Source organism: Microtus pennsylvanicus, chromosome 3 (assembly GCF_037038515.1).
Source record: "Microtus pennsylvanicus isolate mMicPen1 chromosome 3, mMicPen1.hap1, whole genome shotgun sequence".
Classification (NCBI taxonomy): Eukaryota; Metazoa; Chordata; class Mammalia; order Rodentia; family Cricetidae; genus Microtus; species Microtus pennsylvanicus.
The window spans coordinates 2,573,652-2,587,297 of NC_134581.1; the positions used below are offsets into that span (position 1 = coordinate 2,573,652).

Here is a 13,646-nt window from a genome sequence, read left to right on the forward strand (position 1 = left end):
GCCTCTGACACTCAGCCACACGGATCAGAACACAGCACTCTGACCCTGGAGCATGCAATCAGCAGCTTTCTTCCTGTCTTGACATTTTCTTCCAAAGTGTGAGAAAAGACTCTGGTGCAGCCTGGACTGCACGTTTTTTCTTCCTTATTTATTTAGCATTTCATTCTCGACAGAACAAAAACCTTGTCCCACACGATCTCTAACTCCACAGCTTTTTCCTGACCCATCCATTGCTTCACTTGTTTTCTGGTGACTGAGCCCATGGCCTTGTACATCCAAGGCCAGCTCTCCATCACAGAACTATACTTTCTGCCCTGTAACACTGACTGGGTTTTTCTCCTACTTGATCTAAAATATAAAGAGAAAATGACAAAATGAGTCAAAATAACAAGGACTGACTTGGGGAGTATGGTCCCAAGATTCTGAACTTCTTACAAAATGTTTCCATGTGAACTCATTTCCTTACGACTTTATGAAGATGGGGTCACACACCATTTCCTTGCCACTTCTCGAGTGGCACTATGCCCAAAAATGTCTTTTCTTCTATGTAAGTTCCCCAAACAGAAGCACCAGTTTATACAGCAGTCAACACAAGCAGTTAACAGTTAAATTACAAATGGCTGTAAAGAAAACCTCATCTTCACTATTTATGATCATAAAATATTTATCTGTTAATATATACCTGCTAAGATATATTCTCTCCACACACACATAAAGTTTCAGCCACTGAAAATATCGTACATCAAATTATACTGATGAAAACAATGTACATCTTAGGAAGGGAAGCTGCTTAATGTGAGAATCAAGACAACAGTTAAGTGCACAGAGCACAGGAATTCCCGAGGGACTCCATGGGCCATATAACAGCACCAAATTCACTCCTCAGGACCTGTAGATTCGTGGGACACAAACTGAGCACCATTCTGTGCAGATGTTTACCGGGTCCTTTGCAAGACCAATGGAACAATAAGGCACATCTGGGCCTCTCTTTCGACAGTATCCTTTCTTTCTCCTTCAGAACTGCTACCAAGGTGCCACATGAAGCATGTGGTGGAGAACACACCCCCAAGCACTGTCCCAGGAAAGCTACTGGGTAGGTCTCACCTATGATTATACACAGAACTAAAGATGTAAATTATTCTTTTTATGATTTCCAGCTCCAGAAGAATATTGGCTTGCAAAATACAGAGTTTCAAAGATTTCTCCTTTATTGGCCACCATCTCTTTGTGTTTATCCTTTTCATAAAAGTCAGAATATTTTGTTCAGAAAGTGAACATCAGTTTGATTTTATCTTGCAACTCATGGAAACTGGAATTTTCAGTCAGCATAAAGCAGCACATAGGCACACAAGTTACTTAAAAAAAATTAGAACAGGCGCACCCCTTTAATCCCAGCACTCGGGAGGCAGAGGCAGGCGGATCTCTGTGAGTTCGAGACCAGCCTGGTCTTCAAGAGCTAGTTCCAGGACAGGCTCCAAAACCACAGAGAAACCCTGTCTCGAAAAAAACCAAAAAAAAAAAAAAAAATTAGAACAAACTTTGTGTGAGTGCAAAATGATCAGTTACTTCTAAGATTGTGAACTCTTCTCCACAAGAAAGTTTCATTATAACTTTTCACCAAACTAAAGATAGAAAATCTTTTTATCATGCATCCCGTGATTTTAGTGCTATCTATAGTTAGTTCTGAAAACAAGCTTAAATTTTTTATTCCTAATTTATTGATTTAAAATTTTCCTTTGGCATTCCTCTTCAAACAGCAGTCCAATGCAGAATTAGGCCATAATGCCTTTACTAAATGTTCCTAGAGATTCAAGTAGCTATTCAATGACAAGGTAACAGAGAATAAACAAGCAGACTATATATAATAAAGGCAAGAAACTGCTACTACCCGATAAGACACATTTTAAACGTAATGACATAAAAAAGAAACTTTAGAGCCCTCAGATGGCACGTTCCTGACCAATGAATCATTAGTTTTTCATGTTCACAGTTCAGATAAGCTTAAAAATGGAAACAATAAGGCCTTAGAGCAAACAGCTTTGACATGGAGTTACTACAAAGCTTTTGAAATTCTACCTCTTACTTTGCAATGCCCCTGCCCAAAACAGGAAAAGTGCTCCAGTGAAAAAGGGGGTAACTGCCATCTGTGGGGTGACTGCCTCAGCTTTCTTTCCCCGTAACCCTGCACCACCACCTCCTACTAGCTCTCCATTTTTAGGACATCCTTAGGAATAGAATGCCCCTTATCTGAACTTCTTCAGATCATGTTGGAAATCTTTCAAACAAACTTAAATATGAGTTTTTTATATGAATAATTGACTCCTTTAAAGACAGAGAAGCGCTATTCATACTTATCCATTCAGAAAGATGTAAAAGAAAACTTGTGATAAACCATGAATAAGATATTTTTCCAATATACATAGAACAGAGATTATTATCAAAAGTATTAAACTGCATGCTGGACAATTATTTTCATATTTTATATAATTAGATAATAAAAATACACTTAGCTATGAATATAATTAAAAGGATGCCAAAGGTTTTACTTAGAATGTTTACATGAAAATCTAGTTTTTGGCTGTGCATGCACATACAAACAAAAAACATGTTCTTTAAAAAATATGTCCTTATTGTGCCTGATGTCTGTATGGCTGTGTAGGCACACGTGTGAAGGTCAGAAGACAACTTTGCAGAGCTGGTTTTCTCTTTCCACCTTTACGGGCTCTGGGGACCAAACTCAGGTCCTTCGGCTCATGTGTCAAGTGTTTTATCAACACTGAACCACACACCCAGCCCAAAAGATATGTGGCTCTTTAAAAAGAAAATTTAGTAATTTAAAGTTTGTTGAGTAACATTTACAAATTTTGGAAAAATGACAGACAACGTTGAGTTGTCTCATTTTCCTATACCTAATTAGAAAATGTTACCTCTCTCAAAACAGGCTCATAGTAAAAGAGAAAACAAAAACAAAAACTCACATGATGGTTTACCTTGTGCCTAGCACCCATCATAGACTTTTTTATTTAAAGACAGGGTATCACTATGTAGCTCTATAACTCTAGCTGTCTTGGAACTTGCTATGTAGACCAGGCTGGCATCAAACTCAGGTCGGCCTGCCTGTGCCACCCAAGTACTAGGATTAAAGGTGTGCACTACCACATCCAGCTAGGTGACATTATGGACAATTTTTCCTTGTTCACCTTGAGTTCATATTCCAATCTAGGTTTCTGAACTGAGTCTTCAAATGAGGAAGAAGTTACAGTCAAGTGTATCCTGGAAACAGTATGCACCTTCAGATTCCACTCTTCAAGTCCAGGATGTGTGCTGAAGCAGCCATTAGAGATTATCAGTTACTATGTGACATCAGAAGCACAGAGCCAAACCAAGGCTGTCAGTCTGAGCAGTACAATGAGGTTAGCTATCCCATCTTTCTCATGAACAGCGCTTCTCTGTAGGAAAAGCTCATCTCTGCATTAAGCCTACTCACATGAAAAACTGGGAACCATTGGTATGTTTCCCTCGATTTGCCATTGACAAAAGGAACGCTCTGTCATGTTTGAGAATAAAGTTTTCATCTGTTTGAAGAAAACACAAATTTGTTAGTCTCCAATTATAAGCAGCCTTTAAAGTAATGCTCAAGTACTAAATTGAAAGCAAAGGATGAAATTCCTCTTCTGGTCAGTAAGATATGTGGCAATATTTAGAAAAAAAAATTAACTAATCAAGTAACAAAAGCACAAAAAGGCCGACAAGATACTACTTCAAGCCTTGAGGAAAAGAATAGGTGTTTAACACTCAGTACAAACAGCCTTAGAACAGTCACCTCCGCAGGAACACGCCTGGCTAAATAACACATACACTACTAACTCTCAGGGTGCATCAGTCAGGATGATTTTAGGAAAATATGTATAGTAAAATGTATTTCCTTCAAGTTTCCAATTAGCCTGACATATGAACTATATACATAGTTGAGTTTTTTTTTTTTTTTTTTTTTTTGGTTTTTCGAGACAGGGTTTCTCTGTGGTTTTGGAGCCTGTCCTGGAACTAGCTCTTGTAGACCAGGCTGGTCTCGAACTCACAGAGATCCGCCTGCCTCTGCCTCCCAAGTGCTGGGATTAAAGGCGTGCGCCACCACCGCCCGGCCATAGTTGAGTTTTAATAAGCCTAACCTTAAATGCTTAGCATTTGTATGGTAAATTTATTTTTCTACTGAAGTCAAGCTGGTCTATGAGAACAAAAATGTTACATATATTTAAGTTTTAGGGAAATATCAAATTAAGTATCAGAAGGATCACAAAATTACCTAAAGAAGAAAGTTGTATAAATCTAACATTTTAAAAGGTAAAATACAATTTTAAGATACAAAAGCATCTGCCACAGGGAATAGCCACATTAAGCGGCCCACAACATTAAGTGTAAGTTGTTACGTGCCATTAGAACAAGCTAGAAAGGGAAAAAATTCTGCCATCATCATCACTTACAGATGGCTTTAATTCAGTACAAGTATCTTTAAAACTAGATAGTGTGATATCATTCTGGAAACGCCTGATCTCCTCTACTATCAGAAGCTAAGCAGGATCAGGCCTGGTAAGTATTTGGGAGAAATATCTTTAAAACCAAATTTCTTTTTACATTCATACAAGCAAATCTTTCTTTAGAACAAACAGAAACACAAAACTTTAAAGAAAGGATTACCTTGGGGACAGGCTTCTGAAAAAGAGAAGTGATCCATTTCCCCCAAAGGAAATATAAAAGACCATTACACACTGCAGCTTTGCTATCACTAACGCCCAGCAATGCTGGAGCCCACTGTAAATCCCTGCAACTGACTTTTCTAAGGCTTTTTGGGGAAGTGCAATAGTTAGACTTATGAAATGTTACTACTATAGCAGTAAAATACAACCATAAAGTTCTAGTACACAAAAGAAAACATACAAACCTTTGAGAAAGGAAAAAATACCAACTTTTATTCAAAGAAATTGCTTGGTTTAGGTGTGGAAAAACCACAACTAGGTTCTTTTTTCCCTGATGTAGAACTAATAACCAATTGTAAAGGAACAAAGGCACAGATGTACATATGAAATCACAGATTTTTCCAAATCTTCAAACAATACAGAAATCCAGCCACAACCTGACCGGACTGTCGTGGATTTATTAGGAGGGCACAAGGGAGCAGAGTGGAGTTTGTGTTACTGAGCTTCGTTCTCTTACCTTTTCATTTTGCAAAAGACCACATTCTCTATAAACAAAAGAATATGTTGACAGTTTTAGGCAGGAAGATAGGAGTTTTCATGTATAAAGTTGCCTAACCTCCATGCTGAAAGTCATGTTTAACCTTAAAGTTAGCCTTAATTAATCTTGTCAATTAAAAGTTATATATTACAATAATTTATCCCCAAACTCATGCAAATAAAGTATTTTCATGCAGCATTAGTTTCATGCAAAACGTGAACTACAAGTAAACCTCTTCTCAATAAAGTATGCGACCAAACTTGCTTTATATCAGAACTGAAACAAAAAACACAAAATACCAGACCTTACCTTTAAAGTATCCACCATAAATTGATTCTCCACCTTTTCCGTTACCTGAAAACAATGAGCCATAATGAAAACTTTAAATATTCAACACATGAAAATTAGTATTTTCTAAACATCTACTTAGTGTAGGTGCGTACACACAAGTGTATGTGTGCAACAGTGTGAATGTGTGTGTCAGGACAGCTGCAGGAGTCAGTTTTCCCCTTCCACCATAGGAGTCATCAGGCGTGGTCACAAGTGCCTTTACCTGCTAAGTATCTTGACAGTTCTATTTGCTTTTGATTTAAGACACAGTCTCAATATTGTAGGTCAAGGTGACCTCCTGAGTGTTGGGATTATAGGCACATGCTACCACATCCACCGCTATTATTATTACTGTAGTACTTGAGAGAAACCAAGGTCTGACATACACCAAGCAAGTGTTCTACCATTAAGCTACATTCCCAGCCCAATAAATTATTTTTGATGGCATCAATATCCTGAAGAAAATATTTTTAATTGCCGTTAATTGCTCAAAAAACAAAACCCCCATGATTCTAGGTACATGCAATTAATTTAATCTTTAAAATATTATGATAAATACTATCAGAAAATGATCTTATTTCAAGCGGTAGTCACACTAAGAAATTTCTAGAATAGCTGTAATTGGGCAATACTATGATATTCACTGGATGGTAACTCTATGAGAGACAATGTTACTAAAATTAATTATATAAACAAAATAAAACGTCATAGTCTTTTACTTTTTCACAAATTCTAGATCTGTAACATCTCTTCATCCAACACTGATGCACTGAGGACACAATATTCACATCATTCTGAGACATGATATTCACTAAAAGCAATAATGAGATTCTTTACAAACTGATGAATGGATTTATTAGGAATACAACTTTTAGCTATACCTTCACTGAAGTCCCCACCCTGAATCATAAAGTTTTTAACCACACGGTGGAATGTAGAACCTTTATAACATAACTTCTTCCCAGTTGTTTTCCCAAGGCCTTTCTCTCCTGGGGGGGAAAAAGAATAAGTTTAGCTACAAACCCATCATTCCACAGGAATAACCAACAAGCTAAACTGTGGTCAAATCCCTCCCATGTGCTGACACCGTGAGAGATGTAAGGCACAGACAGATGACACCATGTATATAGCAAACATAATGTACAAATCAAAATAAGTAACACAAAGCAGTATCAGTCTATGTTTTAAACTGATCCAGAAACAATTCTGTGTGCTACAAGACATAAGAATGGAGATGAATGAAATAAATTAGCTCAAATGTTGTGTCTCTTTGTGTTCAAATCAAAGTTTTAAAAATGAAGTTTGCTATTTATAATGTTTAACATTATCTCTTGTTTTTTTTCTGCTTGGCTAGGGCATTGCAATGATGCATAATGAAAAGCAGTGTTACGTTTTATAATTTGAAGTGCTAAATGTATTAAGAATTGAAATTTGAATAAAATTTTTTTCAAAATAATTTTGAAGATGTACTATTTGACAAATTAACACATAAAGATTGTATTACATGAAATAGAATCTTTTCATTTTAAAGATGATTTCTTTTTCCTCCTGTCCTCTCAAGAAATGTTTCCTTCATTTCATATGAAGTAATAATAACATTTTGGCTATAAAACTCACTTCACAGACAATTATATTTTTATGAAAGTTCCCCTTCTATAAAGCAGCTCAAGTAGCCAGGAGTCTTACTGAAAACAGGCTAAACCCTCACTCACCTGAGCACAGGCATAGGAAGTTTTTGCATGTTTTTGGACATATGTCTGAGAAGAGCTGAAACATAATTCGACCAACTGAAACAAAATATATGAGGGGAAAAAGAACAGTGAGCAAGCTAATACAAATATTTCACATAAGAACTATTGGGAAGTACCGTAATAATATTAAGTCTCTTCTTTGTTTTTTAGCAACCAATCCCATACACAGTTAAGAGTTCTAGCACATATACTGTACAATTTGAAGTGTTTTTTAACAGAGCCTTCTTGTACATTAGACCCTTTAATACAAAACTAATAAACCGTTTAAAAAAATATTTGTTTGGTCTTGTGAGGCTAAAGCTCAAACCCATGGCCTGCTAGATGCCCAACAAGCACTCCACTGTTAAGCTACATACACTCCCAGCCCCCAGTATTCTTAATTAACAGTTGACCCAGTCAGTCAGTGATGGGCATATCCCTCCTTAAGAGTCTCTTCTGCTCAGCACAGTTAGAAGGAAAGCTCTTCCACGATGTCTGTGGAGCTTTCTTCTCTGAGCTGTTTGGAGCCAATCACCTAAACTGTACCCACACTCAACACTCAATGCTCATGTTCCACTCCCTGGGAGCTAGGAGAGAAAAGGTTACTCAGAAGAACCAATATTGTCTGCAATAAACAACAATAAAAAGGAACACACTGTGCCTTGGAAAACAGTTCACAAATTCTGGTCTCCATATTCTTTTAAAATTCCTAAGCTGTTGCTTATGGGTTATGGGTCACACTTGTTAATTAGTATATATAAACCAAAACTCAGACATTGCTTTAACACAACGTCCAAGCACACATTTCATTAGTTCTCAGGTCAGTCAAGGGAGAGCTTCCTAAAAGTGCAAATCCTGCTTTAGTATTATCATAAAAAGCAGTTCCGAGGTAGAGGCACATGCCTTATCCCAGCATTTGGAAGGCAGAGGCAGGAGTATCTGTGTTCAAGGCTAGCCTGGTCTACGGAGTGAATCCCAGGAACAACTAGGGCTACCAAGAGAAATCCTGTCTCAAAAAACAAAAACAAGCCAGGCTGGGGAGATGACTCAATAGACAAAACACCTGGATCACAAGTATGACGACCTAAAGTTGAATTCCTGGAACCCATGTAAAGTGCCAGATGTAAACCCATACATACGTAGACACGTAGACACACACACACACACACACACACACACACACACACACACAAGCACACGCGCGCGCGCTAGCATAAACACATTAACCCAATCAGGCTCCTAATGCATGAGTGCATATTAAGCAAATGTTTTACCACTGAAATAGATGTCTAGCCTTCCATTTTGAATGAAACATGGACAAAGTATCAGAAAAAAAACCTGTCATAATTTCTAGCTATAAAGAGGTATAACTTGGCCAGGCAGTGGTGGTGCACACCTTTAATCCCAGCACTCAGGAGGCAAAAGGAGGGGAATCTTTGTGAATCTGAGGCCAACCTGATAAAAATTCGAGTTCCAGGACAGCCAGAGAAACTGTCTCGAAAAAACCACACAAAGAGAGAGAGGGAAGTATAATTTGAGTTAGTTTACTACAGAGCAAATCCTATACAAAAACTGACCACTGTACAACGAAATATTAACCTGAAGTAAGATCATTTGTGAAACAAACTGTAGCTTTCAAGAAACAGCTTAATTGAATGGCATTATTTTATAGAAAACAGGGAATATTTGACACTTCCAGCGTTTAGAATTTGGAACAGGAGGCATTCTGAAGATACAGTCTCTGATGGGAAGGAAGTAATATGCTTCAGTAGTTTATTTTCAGTGACAAACATAAGCTCTGGTCATAAAACAAACCAAAAAGAAAAAAAACAGGGCTCAGAGCAGGTGGAAAGGGAGGGACTGAGTAGGTGGTTCAGCGGAAGAGCACTGGTCAACATGCCTGATGCCCTAGGTATCAAAAGTAAAAAGTAAAAGATAAAACAAGGAATAAAAAGTAAACATCAAAAAAAAAAAAGTAAACTTCATCCCTCAAGTTTTTATAAACACACACACACACAAGACCAAAAACAGTAAAACCTTGGTTCATTAGCCTTCAAGTCTAGCCACTCTGCCAGTACTCTCTTTACGCTTTTTGAGACACAGTCTCTGTTAAGTTGCTCAGGCTGGTCTCAAGGTTCAAACTCAATTCGTAGCTCAGGAGGGCCTTAAATTTACAAACTCCCAGGCCAGATTCTTAAGAAAACTAAAAGAGGAGCTGCTGAGAGGTCTCAGCAGGTCAATGTGCTTGTGAGAAAACTCTAAGGAAAAAAGACAACAGTCCTGTGACCTCAGTTCCTTCAAAAACAGGAACTGTTCTTGGAATGTGCGCCCGTGACCCTCCCAGGTGTGACAGACAAGAGTGCACTTTAGATTACTGATTACAACTGGCTATTGTTTGTTTATCTGCCTCCATGGAAAAAACATGTCTTTGTCATGAGTGGGTTGTCCTTGTGACTGCACACTTCACTCCTGTGACTCTTAACCCTCAGAGTATAAACTGTCTGATGCGCTGGCTATTGCATGAGACTTTAGTCCACCTCATTTTTAGGCCCCACTCTCCCAGGTTCATGCTGCCAGTAGAGCAGTAAACAACACATTTTCAATCAGGAGTAAGGGGAGCTATGACTAAGATCATGGCAGATAGTGCCTATGCACACAAATCAAACAAATTAGAGAAATGCATTAGTTTCTTAAAAGCTACAAACTACCAATACTACGTCAATGAGTAACAGACGTGAATGAATACTCCTATACCTATCACAGAAATTAAAATCTTCACTAAGAACCTTAATAACAAAAGAACAGTTACAAAATTAATTTCAAAAAGAATTACTTACTGAATTCATACAGAAAACCTATTATTCAATGTAAAGGTTTTCCTCTGTTAAATCTGTATTTGCATTCATTCAGAAGTTTTATAATTCAAAAACTAATCTGTTTTGCATTTGTACTGGTGGTAATTGAAAATACACACTATGTTGTATATCTTGATTTCCGTATCACCTCTGGTTATCAAAGTAAATCAGGTACTGTATTGGTGATTCATAGAAGTGAACTTGGAGCCTTACACATGATAGGCGAGCACTCTCCCACTCAACCATATTCCTGTCTGATTCTTAATTCTTCATCCTTGTTCAGTAGTTAACCCAGGATCCAGATAACACAGGTTTTACTTGTTTTTAGAGTTAAAAACAAGCTGGGCACTGGTGGTGCATGCCTTTAATCCCAGCAGAGGCAAGCGGATCTCTGTGAAGTTGAGACCAACCTGGACTAGAGAATGAATTCCAGGGTAGCCAGAACTGCACACACACACCCCCCCCCAAAAAAAATATTTGGTCATTCTAAAAAAATACTTCCAAGTATATTCCTAAGTAACTAATTATTGTTTTCTGAGTATGCTCACACATTAGGTATGCAAAGATCTGTGGAAAAAGTCTTCACAGTAAGTCTGGTAAATGCTGAATGAATTGCAAAAACAGTAAGGTTGGAATGTCAAACGGGAGAAACAAAACCTTTAGGATCACTTCATTTCTTTGTTCAGAACCCTGCATCGTCTTCCTCAGTCATGGAGTCAGGGGTCTCCTTATTCTCTTCCCTCTATTCCAGCCACACTGGATTTTACTTTCCCTTAAAAACACAAGTACTGTCTCAGCACCTATGCAAACTGCTGTCCACTGCGAAGCAGTTCTCAAATACAGCCACAAGGCTCAGCTTCCCATCCTGAAATGCCATTTTCTCACCACCTTACTGAACAGCACCACTAGACCGACCATGTTTGACCCTCTGTCTACTGCCCGTCTTCTTCCAACAGGATGCAAACGTAAGAACGGGAGCTCTGTTCTCACTACTGTACCGAAGGGCAAGCCCAGGACGAGCTCTTCTAAGAAATCCACAATATAAAATGTGGCACACACAACACACTTCCAGTTAAAATTTCTGCAGTTTAGAACTCTTTAGCATAGCCGGGTGTGGTGGCACACGTTTGAAACCCTAGTGCTCGGGAGGCAGCAGGAGGCGGATCTGAGTTCGAGGCCAGTCTGATCTACAGCGTGAGTTCCAGGACAGGCAGGGCTATACAGAAAAACCCTGTCTCGAAAAACAAAAGAACGCTGTGCCTGAAACAAGATATCAGGGAGGGGTGTGTGTGTTTATATGTATGTATGTATGTATATGCTGTACACATGTATGTCTTATTTGTGCGTGTGTGTACACGTGCACGCATGTATGTGTACGTCTGTGCGTGTCTATGTGTATGCATGTGTATTAATGAATGGCTGAACACTATGGAATTCCTATGACAAAAACACACAGCTGCAGCGTATCCACGATGCAATTCAGGGGCTACAGGACACACACGAGCCGTTCTGTCCCCTGAGTCACGAAATCCTGGGCGAAGACTCTCAAGGGAAACTGCGAGGCGGGTGCCCGGCTCGTGACCACGGCAACTTCGCAGCGCTGACCAGCCAGGCTGGACTCCGAGGGACACGCACCGCCGGGGCTGCGGGAGGCCGCCCGTCCGCTCCTCCCCGCTGCTACCCCTCCCGGCCGGCCCCGCAGCGCACTCCGCCACCCGCGGCCGGCCCCAGCTCACCCGGTTCTCGGTTGATCTCGATGTCGAAGTGGCACTGCGGCCGGTCCTGGGCGCCCATCGCGAGCTCGGCGGCGGCGGCGGGAGCTGCGGACAGGGAGGAGGACGCTGAGGGCTGGCGAGCGGGGCGGAGCCGGGCCCGCCCGACAGGGGCGCGGCCGCCGGGAGGCCTCCCGCCCTCCCGCCCGCCCCGGCCCCGGCCGCGGCCGCCCGCACTCCCGTTGAACTCCTCACCTGGCCGCACAGCTCCGGGTCAGCGCAGGAGAACGCCCTGCCGGCGCCGCCGGAGCCCAACGTCACCAACGGAACGCCACCTCCTCAGGGCCGGGGCCAGCCGCCCAGTGCCACGCCAAGGCTCGCGAGACTGGAGGTAAAGCTCGCGAGAGTCCCTCCACGCCCCGCCCCTCCGAGCCAGCGGTCCAATCCCAAGCCCGCAGACGTGTGCCAGCTGTCAACCGCGGCTCGCCCGGCATCGCGAGAGTTCAGGTCGTCGGGCCGGAGAACGAAGGCGGTAGTGAAGTGGACGTGTCCGGAGCCGTCGTGGCACTTGGCTAGTTTTCTCCCTCCGGGTGGATAAATAAAACGGGCTTCAATAAATGTCCTTACGCTGTGTGTCGAGTTAAAAGACTCTCGAGTGCTGGGCGGTGGTGGCGCACGCCTTTAATCCCACAGTCGGGAGGCCGAGGCAAGCGGGTCTCTGTGAGTTCCAAGACAGCCAGGGCTATGTAGCGATAAGTAAATCAAAAAAGATAAATAAAGCCGGGCGGTGGTGGCGCACGCCTTTAATCCCAGCACTCGGGAGGCAGAGGCAGGTGGATCTCTGTGAGTTCGAGACCAGCCTGGTCTACAGAGCTAGTTCCAGGACAGGCTCCAAAGCCACAGAGAAACCCTGTCTCGAAAAACCAAAAAAAAAAAAAAACAACAACAACAAAAAAGATAAATAAGTATATAAAAATAGAAAAGAGTGCTTACTGTTCTTGTAGAAGACCTGGGTTCAGCTCCCAGCACCCACATCAGGGGGCTCACAAATTCTGTCACAGTTCCAGGAGATTGATTCCCAGGTACACACATAAAAATGTGAAATAAAAAATATACAAGCAAACCTTACCCTGTTTTGGAAGGTTCGTCCCCACCTTCGCTCCAACCTCAGAGGAACAGCTCTGTTTCTGTCCTTACTGGCCATTCTGCCTCTTCTGTCAAGTGTCACTTCCAGGATTTTGGAATCCTTGTCACAAACCTTTTAAATCTAGCTCCTTGTCTATGAGATGTGAAGAGCTCAGGGTACAAATGCTTTGTTAGGAAGATAGATATGTGTAATTCTTGCTGGTTATGATGGCGAATTCTTTCTCACAATCTTGGCCTTGGCATTTCATTGCTTTCGACTGTCTTCTGCAAAAGATTTTTTTTTTAATTCTTTTATCAACAAAAACAAAAATGTTATTTCCTAGAGCTGAAAGTTATTCATAAGAGTTTTATAATATTTTTGATAGTTTAAAAAATTATTTCTTTTATTTGGGGGACTACAATTTATACCGCATTCGACTTCTCTTTCCTCCCTCCAAGCCCTTCCATATAGCCTTTGCTCTCACCAAATCCATGGCTTCTTTTTTCATTAATTGCTGCTAAATATATGTATGTATATGAACGTACATATATATCCTTACATACAGCCTGCTCAGTTCGTATGTTACTTGCATGTATGTTTTCAGGGCTGACCATTTGACATTGGATGACCACTTGGTTTAGTGTACTCTTCCCCGAGGAAG

The 13,646-nt window shown here is 40.7% G+C and overlaps 1 protein-coding gene across 7 annotated transcripts in view; it reads right to left on the reverse strand.

Annotated features, from left to right (window-relative positions):
* Positions 1-12,618, reverse strand: part of Nktr (natural killer cell triggering receptor) — a 37,703-nt gene extending 25,085 nt beyond the window's left edge. For 3 of the 7 annotated variants that reach the window (XR_012909923.1, XM_075964098.1, XM_075964095.1), the window contains exons 1-6: positions 12,115-12,618; positions 11,884-11,967; positions 7,275-7,349; positions 6,444-6,551; positions 5,542-5,586; positions 3,488-3,575 (exon numbers count right to left, since the gene is read on the reverse strand). Coding sequence is in view for 6 of the 7 variants with exons in the window: in XM_075964098.1 (XP_075820213.1) it covers positions 3,488-3,575; positions 5,542-5,586; positions 6,444-6,551; positions 7,275-7,349; positions 11,884-11,941 (374 nt within the window). In the remaining variant the exon portion in view is untranslated. Of the gene's footprint in view, positions 1-3,487; positions 3,576-5,211; positions 5,240-5,541; positions 5,587-6,443; positions 6,552-7,274; positions 7,350-11,883; positions 11,968-12,114 lie in introns of those variants that run through there. The other 4 variants (XM_075964096.1, XM_075964099.1, XM_075964100.1 and 1 more) reach the window with 4 other exon arrangements.
* Between the last annotated feature and the right edge of the window lie 1,028 nt (positions 12,619-13,646).